Source organism: Ambystoma mexicanum, chromosome 3p (genome assembly GCF_040938575.1).
Source record: "Ambystoma mexicanum isolate Mex_15411 chromosome 3p, UKY_AmexF1_1, whole genome shotgun sequence".
Lineage (NCBI taxonomy): Eukaryota > Metazoa > Chordata > Amphibia > Caudata > Ambystomatidae > Ambystoma > Ambystoma mexicanum.
In genome coordinates this window covers 320324436-320338621 of record NC_090925.1, presented here as the reverse complement: position 1 = coordinate 320338621, position 14186 = coordinate 320324436, and the positions used below count along the sequence as shown (strand labels likewise).

The window sequence follows — 14186 nt, the reverse complement described above, 5'->3', positions numbered from 1 at the left end:
ATGCCTCCGGGCCGCTGGCGCTTTATAAATCCAAATAAATAAATAAAATAGTGAGGTCTGACCATAAGCCATTGGCCCAAATGTTTGAAAGCGGGAAATGGGCTGCAGGATCACCCAGTATCAGAAGATGGTGTTTAGGTTTACAAAGATATGATTTTGGAGTGTGTTATTTACCGGGCAAGTACAATGTTGTTGCAGATTGCCTATCAAGAATGCCCACTACAGGAAGAGAGGAAGAGGTGTGTGGTGAATGGAAAGAGGAACATATTGTGGCTGAAGTTGAATTGGGATGTGTGGGACAAATGGAGTGGGAGCAGAGTGAGTAAATGGGTGAACACATGAAGAATATCAGGGAGTGGACGGAAGAGGGATGGCCAGTAGAGATTTATTAGAGAAGAAGTTTGAAGTGTGGTGGGAAGTTAAGGATGAATTGAGCATCATTGATGGAAGGCTCAGGAGAGGAAGGTGTATTTTACCTCCTAAAAAAGTTAGAAATCAGTTAGTGGAGCTGGCCCATCAGGGACACTTAGGGGAAGGTGCAACCAAGAGGAAACTGAGGAACAGTTTTTGGTGGCCAGGCATGGACAAGGTGGCCGAGAGTTTTGCCAAGAGTTGTGTTCCATGTGGGCTGAGTGATAAAAACAAAGTTGTGAGAGAAACTCCCCTTATTCCAAATTGTGTACCAGACCAACCCTGGAAGAAAGTAGCTATCGATATAATTGGACCCATTATGGGGTTAGGCAAGGGGTTGACATTTTTGTTTGCGTTGGTGGATTTTCATACTAAATGGGTGGAATGGAGTGCGGTCAGGGAGTTGACAGCAAAGGACAGCAAAGGAATTAGTGACATTCTTGGAGAACATTTTTCTGAGAGATGGGTTTCCCCCAGAAATGGTGTCTGATAACGGTGTTCAGTTTTCCTCAGAATTCATGAAGAAGTTTCTCAACAGTTATGTCATAAAGCACACACACAGCTCTATATCATCCTAGAGCAAATTAGTTGGTGGAGAGAACCAACAGGTTCATAAAAGGGGGCATTCAATTGGCATTTCATTCGGGACTACCGTGGAAAGAAGTTCTAGATCATATGATGTGGGGCTATCTAACCACACCTCATTCTGTAACCAGAGTATCATCATTTGTATCGCTAAAAGGTAGGGAACCTGGTATGAAATTATGCCCAGGATGGTTAGGTTTAGCAAGTTCAGTAGTGGTGGACAGGAAAAGCATAATGAACTATGTTAAGCAAAGTCAAAACGTATGCAACGAAACATTTGACAAAAACAAGGGTGTGAAGGATCTTGAATGGAAAGTGGGAGAATAGGTTCTTATTAAAAACCCCAGATTCACCCACAAATGTGTGGAAAGTAGATTCATTGGTCCCAACATAATTTCTGTGGTGAGGAAGGGGGTGAGGTGTGGTCAATGAGCAGATTGGCAAAAGTTGAAAATGGTTGCAGTGGTGTACAAAGGGAGGATGAGTTGAGTGATGAAAGGGTGTTGTCCAAGAGGTCGATACATGAACCAAGAGGGTTACAAGATTTTGTTTGTGAATCGTGGGGTAATGGGGTGTCTGTGAGAAACTGGAACAAATTGATTTTAAAGTTTAGATTCTAAGGAAATTGAAAATAAATTATTTAGGTTAATACAGTTTTATCTTCAACAATACTCACTTTTGATGTACAATTTAACCCTGTTGTAATGGTGTTTTCAAATGTTCATTATTTAAGGTTGAGTTTTCTATTTTGTTCTTTGAAATGTTTGTGAGGGGGAAGATATGTAGTGATCCGGCTCCCAAGCCTTCTTTCCCTGGAATATGGAAGGCTCGGGAGACGGCATTCTGAGAAGGGACTGACGGTTGGTGAAAGTGTTATTGGATGTCAGGTCTCTTCAGGCCCGTTCAATAAAGAACCTTAATCCTCTTACTGCGTTGCTGCAATCTTTCACACTGCTATGGGAAGTTGTTGTGTGTTTAGCAAAGCTGTAGGGTGATATGGTGTGTAAGGCACTGCGTTGGGAAATTGTGGTGTGTCTAGCCATGCTGCAGGGCGGCATGGTGTGTAAAGCACTGCTATGGAAAGTTGTGGTGTGTCTAGCAATGCCTTAGGGTGGCATGGTGTGCAGAGGCGTAGCCAGGATGGTCTAACAAGTGGGGCCTGTAGCTAATGTAGTTAGGCCCACCGCAGTGACATTAACATCTGCAAATGCCCACAAAGCGCTGCTAAGTGGACATTTACAGATTTTTGATGGGCCTTGCCCGCTCAGGCCCTACCCTGTCTACGCCTCTGATGGTGTGTCCAACACTGGTATGGGAAGGTGTGTATTCAAGGGCAGGCTCAGTAAGCTAACATCCTATAGGAGGGCTTGGTGTGTAGCAATTCTGTTGCAAGACATGTGAAGTGCCGGCATTGCTATAATAGTGGTTGCTTTCTGACACTCCTACAGGACTGCTTGATGTTTGTGGCATTCCTCTTGGGAGAACTAATGTGTGTCATACTGCATCGGAAGACGTGCAGTGTCTAACATTATGATGGGAAGACTTGGTGTGTGTCAGTTTGTGTGTCCAAAACTACTATATGTAGCAAGGCTTGATGTGTACAACACACTGCTTTCAGAAGGGTGGTGTGTAAAACACTGCTACAGGGAGACATGGGCCCTCATTACAACCTTGGCGGAGGACCATGGTGCTATTAGCACCATGGTCCATGCCGCTAAGTTTGCAATTCCGCCATGGTGGATGGCGGAATTACCGCCCCATTCCAAGGTGAGTGGGGCGGTAATTCCCCATTCACCAATGGCCCCTTCCCCATTCCCATTTTTGCCCCATAGGGCATAATGGGAATGGGGAAAGGCGATAATTACGGTGCCGTAATTATCGCCAAGGTCCCTTTGCGGCATGGCTTTTAACGGCTGCAAAAAGCAGCCGTTAAAAGCCACCCCGCAAAGGGAACCTTGTAATCAGGCGTTAAGGGTCGGCGCAGTTTACGGCGCCGTAAACCCCTTAACGCCTGAGTCGGAATGAGGGCCATGGTGTGTTAAATCCGCTATAGCAAGACTTATTGTGTGAAGCTTGGTGTATCTAAGTGCCAGAGAAGGGAATGATGTGACAGACTGCTGGAGGAAGACTTGGGAGGTGTGCTCATTGCTATAGGAATGCTATAACTCACTCACAGGCCAATAAGGATTTCTTGCTGTCACAAAACGAGAAATTCCTACCACTAGGGTATGACATATGTGACTATCAGGAGAGAATTAGAGCTAACTGGAAGGAGGCAACAGATCATGAGATAAAAATAAAAAGGGGCATAAATGCAACCATCCCCAAAATAGGAGACAAAATCCCAAAGAAGCCTTCAAATGTGATTAAACGAAAGTCCCCACCCTTTTCAAAAAATTATCTGATCCCATAAAAATGTACAGTGGAAAATCAGGAAAAAAAGCAAAACGTAAATGGAGAGTAGTTGGTGAATGTACAAAAGGAGGAAAATCATGGGATTGGCTGGCGGGGGCTTTAGGAAACCCCGGACAGGAATAGACTAAAAGCCCTATTACTTTGCAGACCCTTAGAGTCACCTCATGGAACACAAGAGGCTTTCAGGCTCTATTTATGGAAACATGACCCTTTCTGGAACAGTTTGACGTACTGTGCTTTCAAGAGACATGTCTAAGATCAGTACCCCTATGCAAAGGATTTGTGACCCATTTGAATCCAGCTCCAAAAGGAATCACCAGACGCCCGTTTTCAGGCCTTCTAACTCTGATAAAAATTAAGTTGGGTTTAAATGTAACTAGCATAGAGTATTCGAGCCTCTATGTCCAAATTATGACTCTAACAAGGACATCTGACGAACAATGGATCTCCTATCTCCTAATTAATATCTATTGGAGAGTTAATATTGCTAAGGAAATTAAATTTGTAGAGTCAATAATGCGGGTAGTGGATGAGGCTATGAGGGAATGGGATGATGCAAGGATCATTCTATGTGGGGACTTAAATATCAAACTCCTCAACAAAGAAGTAATCCCTTTGAAAGTTTTTGAATGGGACAAGAGAGCATATAAGTGGATGACAGGCATGTAACTGAGCGCTATGTGTATGCTTAATGCGCAAACTGAGGGCGATATTCCAGGTGGTTGTACTTGGAGTGGTGAGGCATAAAAATCTTGTATTGACTATTGCTTTGTGTCTGACAATTTGAGACAGAAGGTAAATCAATTTGAGATATTGCAACAAAAGTCAAGTGATCATGACCTATTGGCAATCTCGATATCCTTACTAGAACCAGAGAAGTGTTTGGAGAGAATGGGGAGGTGATATTTGGAATGGGGTAAGAACTGACTAAGGTTGAGATATAAAGATGTTACTCTAATTACTAGTCGATACAAAGACCTTATCCAAGTAAACCCTAATAGAGTGGCATATCTGGGGATCCTAAAGGAATTTTCACAGAAGGGGAATAGCAAGGGTAAAGGTGAATGGGTTTGAAAACATGTATACAACCAAGAACTGGTGATGGCCAGACAACAAATGTGAGCCTCTATTAGAAAGATCCAGATGGATGGAGAAATGTTAAAGAAGGAAAGAATGCAGAAAGCCAGACAAAAATATCGAAATTGGCTGATTGCCTCTAGAATAGGGAGAGCTCAGAAGGACGCAGAGCACATGCTAAAAATGGTGTGTGCTAAGAACACGCAAAATCTCTGGCAATTAATAAATAACGGGGGGTAATTTTAGGGCGAGCCATTCCATAAGTATGGTTGCAGAAGAAGCCCGAGTCTCCCACTATACCTCTCTATTTACAGATCCAGGATGGGTGGAGAGTGAGAGAGGAGGCTCTACAGCCTTGAGCTGGAACTTTCCATTTGACGAGGGGGAAGCCCTGAGGATGATTGGAAACCTGAGCTCATCCAGGCCTGATGGTCCAGATGGGCTATCTAATCAAGAACTGAATAAAAATAAGGGACAATGTGGAAAACTGATAGCTGTTATGTTTCATAGATTATGCAGAATAAGGAGGTACCATCCACTTGGAGAGAGGCAAATATTATCCCGATCTTTAAGAAAGGACATAGGGCGGACCCCAAGAACTACCGCCCTATTGCACTCCAACATTCAGTGGGGAAATTGTTTGCGAGTGTACTACTGAGAAACTTAAAGGCATGGCCAGCTAGGAGTGGAATCCTTGACCCAAGACAAACAGGGTTTCTCAAGGGAGTAGGGACTACCCTCAACCTCTTTATTATTAATATTCTTAAAGAGAGAGCCTTGGATACAACAACCTGTCTATCCCTAGCATTCATGGACCTGGAACAGACTTTCAATGGCGTAATTATAAAAAAGCTTTGGGCTAAATTGAGAGCCCGGCAATGTCCCATCAACCTGTTCGAGGCCATGTAGGCTCTGTACTCCAACACCTCAGTATGGATGAGACTATCAGATAAAGGCCATTTAACCAAGAAGACCCCAACTTTTCGAGGATTAAAACAGGCGTGTGCATTAGCCCCACTGTTATTTTGCCTCTATATAGCTGATCTGGGGTTGTCACAGAAAGATGTGGTAGCCTTCCCACCAAGAATAAATTTGACCGAAGTCCCCTGGATATTATTTGCGGAAAATTTGGTCTTCTTGGACTTGACGGCCGTTGGCCTCCATAGGCGAATTGAGACATTTGGAAAATATCTATCAGAAAATGGTATGAAGGTCAATGTGGTGACCAAAGATACTGACCATGATGTCGGCTCGCAAAAAGAAGGGTTGTGAGTTCATGTGGAGAGTAGGAGGTAAATCCCTCAAAATAGCGGAATCCATGATATACCTGGGGGTTGTAGTAAATAGGAACTTGGACGAAAAAGGTCAGTATAACCATCTAAGGGCCAAGCTAACCTCATTAACCAACCATGGAAGGGCTCTCCACCGAAAATATGAGAGGTTCTCGATGGTGCTGATCATTTTGTTTTACAAACAGAAGGTTGCACAGATTCTCACATACGGGGCAGAGGCCATCTTACATCTACCCTGGCAAATCTGGGAGAGGCTTAAAGCCTCCTTCTGGCAGGGTGTTTATAATTCCAAACTCGCTGCGTATGTGTTCGATTAGGCATGAATTGAGATTGCAATCGCTTGAATTCCTGGTGCTATGGAAAACAGTAGCCCTCTATAGAAAATGCATGGTTATGGGTGAAAGGATCGAATACAAAGGATCGAAATGCAACACATTTGAGTCAAAAGGACCGAAAAAAAAGACCACATTTTTTATTTATTATTATTTTTTACCCATACCAACACCAACAAAAAAAAATACATTAAAAAAAGGCATTCAGTCTTTTTTTTCCGTCATTTTGACTCGAATGTATTGCATTCGATCCTTTTGTTTTCAAATGAATGACTGGACACCAAAATGCACATATGAACCTACGGTCATTCCCTTTGCTATCTTCGATCCGGGCAGGGAAGTGCAGGTTTGATACCTAATCCAATGGAGAACAAAGGTGGAAATGATTCTGGGGAAAAAGGGGATTCAAATTAGTGATTTGGAGGTAAACCCGGTGAAGGTAAAAAAGAAACTCCAAACTCTAGATTGGATAACAACTGTAGAGAAATGGAGTCAAGACAAACTGAGACAGCCCCTGGACAGAGAGTAGAAAGTTCTAAACTGTCTTCCAGTATACCTTCAAAAATTCCCGTCACTAGTAGATCGAGACCCCCTTCTTAGATGCCGATTGAATGTTCTCAACACAAGAGAGCTTCAGTGGGCCAGGAAATTGCCAGGGATCTGAAATGCCCAATGTAGATTTTGCAATGAGCTAGGAGGTGTACACACATTGCTCCATCTTGTAACTGCTTGCAAACCACTAAGGGAAGTGAGAAGCAAGTTCCGCAAGGTGCAGACAATTGCCTTTGGTCAATGGGACCATCATAATGGTGGGAATAGATTCTCTTGGGAGAAAGAGCCAGACTGGTGATTGCAGTCAAGAAGATGGTGGAGTTTATGTTAAACAAAGCAGGGGAAGTAGAGATTGTATGAATTGGAAATTGAGTGAATGCAAAATCTTCCTAAAGTGGATGTCTTTTTCTTTTGGTGCCCCTCCTCCGTTTCTCCTCTTCTAATTGTCTTTCAGGTTTAACCCAAATTTATTTTTGATGAAGTGAGGCCTTAAGAGGGTTATTTTAATTTAATTTATTGAATGTATTGTGGATAAAGAGTTGATGTGATCATGGAGGATCTATATGTGAAAGGTTTAAACTGTGTATCTTTTTCTTGTATAGGAATGTTTCGTACAACCAACATTGCCAAGGGAAGGGCACATGACTCCTAAAGAAAAACCTGATGTACCTAACACTAGGGGAGGAATGAGGGATGTATGTGAAACGCTGCTATTGGAAGGGTTGGGTTTGAGGCACTGCTGTGATGCCACAGCATTGGGATAGAGCACCTCCTCTGCCTCCCCCAGGTCTGCTGAGTTTAGGAAGAAGTAGGGGTGTATATTTTTGACGCAGAAGAGCCAACTGCTGAGCACAGCACCACTTTCTCCACGAGCCAGAGAGCAGGATCTCTCTCGGCATTTGGCTTCTACTGCACAGGACTGCTGCCAAGTTTAGACTCCAGCGCGGACCGCTAGAAGCGCTGTGGTGGAAGGGGGGAATATGAGGAAAGACATTGAAGTGGGCTAGACACCAGGCAGTTTCTTCCTTTTTGGAGGAAGACACGCGAGGGAGGTGTGGGAGGTTGGCAGGAAGCCAGGTATGGCAGACATGATCTTGCCTCCTCCAGGGGAGAGCATTGGGCAAACGTTGCAAATGGGCTGGGGGTGGTAGGAGGCCATGTATTGTTCTTTGGTCTATGTTAACTATAATTCTCATGTGCCTCCTCCCGTCTCACTCTTCCCTGCACTGCTGGTCCATGGGGACACTGCAGGTGGTGGGAAAGGGATGCAAGGGAAAAAGGGGGATCATAAACACCATATACGTGTTCAAAGGCACCTATCAGCAACAGGGAAGAGTTCATCTCGGAACTCCAAATGCCATTATAGACAGCCCTTTGCACTTGTTAGCCATCGGTACTCCTTATTGGAATGCATTCATGTTGTTGCTAGTCAGTCATCTACAATTCTATATGTTGTGAACATCAAATTAATTTGCTATTTCTCACCTTTTTCAGAAGACGCAGAAAGAAGAAGAACCTGGTCTCAGATGGGGTGTTGCTGGTAGATGTGGTATGCCACGTGACTTTTTCTTTTGTAAAGATAATCTGGGATTTTGCATGATGGTTTGTCTGATTTGAATGATATATCCTTAAAGACACACACTGTACCCATTGAGGTTTGAAGAACAGCCGAAGGATTGTGTGTGCAACTGTCTCTGGAAGAGCGGATGTATGATTAATGTCACCCTAAGTGAATGGTGACAGCCACGGTCCACGGAAGATGTGCTCTAGAGAAGATCCCACTGAGGGAATGGTGAGAATAAAGGGTGTTTGTGTGTGGAGTGCCCTAATGAGTGTATTGTGTGAATTTAAGAACTGGCAGCGAGAATTTCCCACAGAGGGGGATGATGTCAGCCATAGTCCATGGAGGACCTGGTCAAGCAAGTGTCCCTCTAAGGCAGTGGTGTCCAACTCCAGGCCTCGGAGGCCAGAATCCGGACTGGTTTTCAGGATATCCTGCATTATTATTCATGGGAAAAAATATGCATACATTCATAATCATTGTATGCAAAATGATCTCATGAATATAAATGATGGGTGTCCCGAATATCTGACATGTTTCTGGCCCTCGAGGCCTGGAGTTGGACAACCCTGCTCTAAGGGATAATGCAAGATGCAGTCCGTAGATGACTGGGAGTAGCGAATCTCCCACTGAGTGAATGGTGTGAGTGTCGGCCTATCAATGGCCTGTGGTAGAAAAGGTCCTCTTGATGGCACACTGTCTGGGAAAGCTCTGGTTTGTATACTGTTTACTTGGAGGGATATGCATTTCAAATGATGTCCTCCAAGTATCTCATGTATACTACAATAGTATATCCCCTGGTCCCAGAAGGGCTCACTCACCACAATTCCCTTCAATTTACTGTCTTGAGGATTTACAAATATATATCAAATCAGCCTTATCGCTTCTTCTTTGCTCTGGAGTGTCATCAGATGCCCCTCATCAGGACAGTGGATTAGGCATTCCATCACTTTGATTGCCTCTCTCTGAACTGCTTCCTACCTTCCTTCATCCTTCGGGGTATGGGCCTTCAAAACTAGACTGAATGCTCCAGATGTGGCCTCTACAGGTAGACCAGTCCAATAGGAGTGTCTTTCACGCTGAACAGCATGCTCCCGATGAAGTCTCACTAATGATATGCAACAATTTATTGCAACCTCGTATTTGTCTGGAAATAAATCTCGTTTTACACCACAATATTCATCCTCATCCTTTGCTGTTGCCCCATCGTAAGGCCACCCACATGTTTTCAGATAGCCTAATTCCATATGCCCCCATGTATACAGTCCCTATTGTTTCAGCATCTCCACATGTTTTCTGCAAATGACTGTAGTCAGTTCATAACAGACCACCACTCCGCCGCCCCTGGAATTTGGACACATGACATATACTGAGATCATTTTTAAATAAGCATACCAAAAATGGGCTGCAACTTAACCCAAAGAAAGCGGAACTCATGGTCTGCACCACTAAACAAACAGCCCCTATATCGGTCCCCTGCCTGGCCAAAGGAAAGGGGAAACTATCAGGAAACGTCAAGAGTGATCAGGAATAATTATGGATAGGCTGCTAACACTATCACCTCAGATTAAGGTAAGGAACAGCTTTTTTTCCACCTGCAGTAACAGATGTATCACGTCGTTTCTCACCTTCTCACACAGATGACCATAGTGCTATCAAGGCTGGACTATATGAACAGCTAGACATCCCAGAACATATGTTGAAGAAGCTTTAAAGAATGGAGAATTCAGCTGCAAGACTCACACTACTACACAAAAAAAGAGATCACATCGCACAGAAACAACACAATCCTGTCCTGTCTGCTTTTCAGGTGAAGAATGTAAGCCAAAGCATTGCATGGTGGAGGGGGCAGAATTTAACCACAGCCAGACCAGACCACTCAGATCCAGTTACGCCACACTCCTGAAAATGCCTCACTACAATATGAAACGGCAAGGAGGCTCCGTGTCCGCAGTACCACCAGACTTTGGAACTCAATCTCTAAGATATTCTACGCACTGCAGCACCTCAGCTTCCACAAAGCACATAAGAGCTGGCTCTTTACCAGACCCTCAGCAACCCATGGAAATTGAAAGGACCAACCCAACCTACAATTAAATATACCCACATCGTTATCACCAGGGTGCGCAGGCAATATGGTGGCCAGAACCTCGAGCTCATCCGACCCCGGATGAACAGTTACAGGCGATGACACAGAGCTAATGGCGAGTTTAAATCACCCCTGACACGGCTGAACCCTCTGGATTCCCAGGGGCCACTCTTCTTTATGAAACCAAGGTGGCACAGAATGTGAATCGTGGAATAGAGAGTGCCCGGTTGGAGAGGGCCTCATGACCACAGAAAATGCAGAGTGAGGCAGATTGTGGACTGCGGTACGCACAATGCCCTGGTAAATGGTGAGCTGCATGTCGGTGACATATCCACTGCAGAACGAAGAGCTGGTGTGTGCAGTGAGGCAGTGCATCTTCGGTGCAGAGTGCAACTACCAGTGGCCAAAGCTGAGAAGGTGGAGATGCCAGGAAAGTCTCGGAGAGGCACCACATGAGGATGGGTTTACACAATGACAACGTTGAAGTGGCAACACTCAACATCACAGAAGCGCAAAAGGCTTCTCTCGCACCGTCATCCCAATGGCTCTGTGGCGACATTGCAATGGCTCGAAAAGTGGATGGGTGATTGGCCTCGTCTGCTGCCGAGAGAACGTCCGGATTGGAACGGAAGGCCAGTGTGAAGGGGCCTGGGGATGCACAGGGCAACATGGCCTTTTGTAGGCAGTCTAATTTCGAGGAGGTTATTGGAGAGGAGCCGGAGTATAGCCACAAAGGACCTGTCATAGCCCCAATACGCCTCTTCTGTAGGAGAAGAGTGGGGGCATTCACGGTGTATGCAAACGAGCTGCACAGACCAGACCTGTATTCACATTCTGCTGATAGCATTGTGACAGAGTTATGTTTTCTTGCTTTGCTTAAACCACCTTTTGGGGGTTAGTGGAGATTTATACATTTGCTCATTGAGAGGCAAGCAGGGTGAATCCCCCTCATTTGCCCCCCCACCCCTCAAGCCTCCCTTTTCCCCCTTTTTCTTGTTTGGCTGGAATGGAAGACTGGTATAACCTGCACCAGATGTGCCATGACAATCGTACTGGAATTGCAAAAATACAAAAGGGACACTGCAGTGCAGTCTGATATGGAAACCAAGCCAATATTAACATGACCACAAATGGAGGGAGATGCACTTGCCATGAGGGCGGACATTAATGTAATATTGGAGGAAATAGGATCCATGCGTGGGGATATCCAAACTCTGTGAAAGAAATCTCTAGCCAAGTAGATACGTTTGAGGCGAAGATTGAGGCTCTGGAGAACAATCATGGCAGCAGACGTTCTGGAGATGGTGTTGGACGCAAGACTGAAACAGCTAGAGGTGAAAGAATATTAAATGGCCCTTATGATGGACGATCTTGAAAACAGAGAGAGCAGAGCGAATATCTGTATACTGGGAGTGAGAGAGGGGCAAGGCGAGAGTCCCCAAGGTCTGAAACAGAAGGTTAAGACATTACTGACACGAATCGTGGCCCGGGTATCTGTGGGTGATGGTTCACAGAGACTGGGGGCAGAGGCGTGCAAAACCCCAGAAGGCAGAGGGAAGAGGGATGGCAGATGGACATTTCAGAGACTGAACATTCCCTCTCCAAAGACTTGAGACTATGCCATGGGGATGCTAAAGAATATATGTTGGCAATATTAGGCCCTCGTGAGTGAAGGGCGAGTGCATTTTTACAGCGGCTGTTTGGCGTTTGCGTGACTAATTCCCAGTCACTGCTGTTCCTCGACGCTCTGCATTCCTGGTTACCTGGTTTCCGTGGAGCAAGTCGGCGTGCGGCGTGGATCTAGCCCCGCCCCCCCCAGGTGGAAACCTACAAAATCAAGATCCAAGCGCCCTCGCGGCGTTAAGCCCTCGTGAGTGAAGGGCGAGCGCATTTTTACAGCGGCTGTTTGGCTGTTTGCTGGTTCGCTGGTACGCCGCTGGAACATGGTCGACATCCCAAAGGCAGCGGCTCCCTCTCCGGCTCGTGGCCCTCAGACAAGACTCAATACATTACAACAGAGACGAATGTTGAACCCCTGGACTGCCATGCCAGGCAAAATTAAGACTTGTGCAAAGATAAGCAAGCAAGTTGTTGATCTAATTGCACCTGTTGTTTCTCACAATATAACCGCTCAAGTACATCTTGCAGCAAACCATGATTCTGTCCGCGGTGATTCAATTCCCTCAACTACCGATACCCCATTGAGTACTACGCACAGTGATGTAATCCAAGAAAAGGTATTACGCCTAATACCGCAACTCTCTCTCGCAAATTTAAATCCAGCCCCGCCTGTGGAGGAAGGCCCGGAAGATGCACTCCCCTCTATGCAAATTGTTTCTTGCGACATCCCCCTTTTTCCTTTCGACTTAACTGATGCGGAAATCATGTGTGCAGATGCTTTAGTCCAGGAACAACCATCTACTGCTCCTTCTCTTGCTCCGTCTCGAGCTGTGAAATCGAACGAAGTTATCCTTCCGACTAAACATGCAGAAGATATTGAAGCGTCATCCTCCATCACGCTCTGTCCACAGAAGTCTGCTCTTCACCTTGAAGGTCCACGTGCAAAAGACGACTCAACTCAAGAGTCGAGAATGCTCTCACAAGCTTCTGCCTCCAATATTCACAGGATGCCACAGCCAGATCCACGTCGTGACACAATTATTTCGATAAACTCTAACTGTGCAGACTCATTCACTACCAGCTCTGGCTCTGCCCGCTCATCTCAATATGAGTGCTCGGAGAGGCCCAATGCTCCTCATATAAGCCACACTCCTAAAGTGCCTCCAAAAACCTTTCCTACCAACAGTTCCGATGCATCTCTGCAAGCTCCCCTGATGAAGGACACCTCCAGTCTAACAGTGCGGATCCCAGAACTGAACCTGAGTGGTCAGCCCCCAGATCCTGACATTAGTGTACTCTCAGTTCCGGCACGTCAGTCGACGCAGTTTTCGCCTCAGAAGGGTCAGCAAAAGAAATCTCATTTACAGCAACAAGCGGGCACCTGTTTAGATGGGAAATTGAGTAAAAAAAGAGTGAGTGCTAGTACGACTCCTGTGTCTTTACCTGCACTCTACACTCCAAGCAAGGACTTATCACATGACTCAAGCCTTGCCAATGAATCCTGCAAAACCCCAAGCTCAAAATCCAATCTATCAGTTGCCGCTGCTATTCAAATTCACAATAACGTGCTTGCTGCTTCCTCGCAAGCAATGATTCCTTTTGTAAAACTGTATGAGTCTATAAATGAAACCATTCGCGATCAAGGAGCGATGCTATTGAACCTAATGTCAAAACTTGAAAGAAATGAAATCTTGCACTGAAAATGTACAGACACAACGCATTGGCCATCCCTCTTCCTTGAAACTTGGAGTGAAGCGGCGGCGTATAATTTCAGAGGACCGTTCTTCTGCCGCATCAGTTAATTCTCCTTCGATTGACCTATGTGACTTGTCAACTTATTCGATCTCAGGTGATGACGAAAGGTCTAAATTGTGCGGCGAGGCAAGGTTGCCTTCACCTCAGCCTCCTCGCCATAAGTCTTTTCCGGCTAAGAGTGTTATATCCAATCAGCGAAATGTTGAGCTTTCTTCTAGGCGGTGTGCGACGGAAGGAGGGCCTGCCGACTCTGCCCCAACGAGTCTTAGTCTCAACCCAAAACTAACGCTAAATCAGCGCAAACTGCAGCTCACTGCTAATTTCAAGGATGCTGAGAAAAGTTCCCGGCAAACATCAAAAAGTAATCATAAATTGAGATTACAAAACATTCTGGGTGATGACAACGAGTTAAATTTGAACCGGACTAATGTGCTAAGGTTGTTTAAACACATTCCTCCTCTGCGGCTGATTGTCACTGAGGACATCCAAATAGTTGA

The 14186-nt window shown here is 45.3% G+C and overlaps 1 protein-coding gene across 1 annotated transcript in view; it reads left to right on the top strand.

Annotated features, from left to right (window-relative positions):
• Positions 1-14186, top strand: part of LIME1 (Lck interacting transmembrane adaptor 1) — a 278786-nt gene that overhangs the window by 168702 nt on the left and 95898 nt on the right. Inside the window, exon 3 of the mRNA XM_069650879.1 lies at positions 8159-8213. Coding sequence (XP_069506980.1) covers positions 8159-8213 — 55 coding nt within the window. The remainder of the gene's footprint in view (positions 1-8158; positions 8214-14186) is intronic.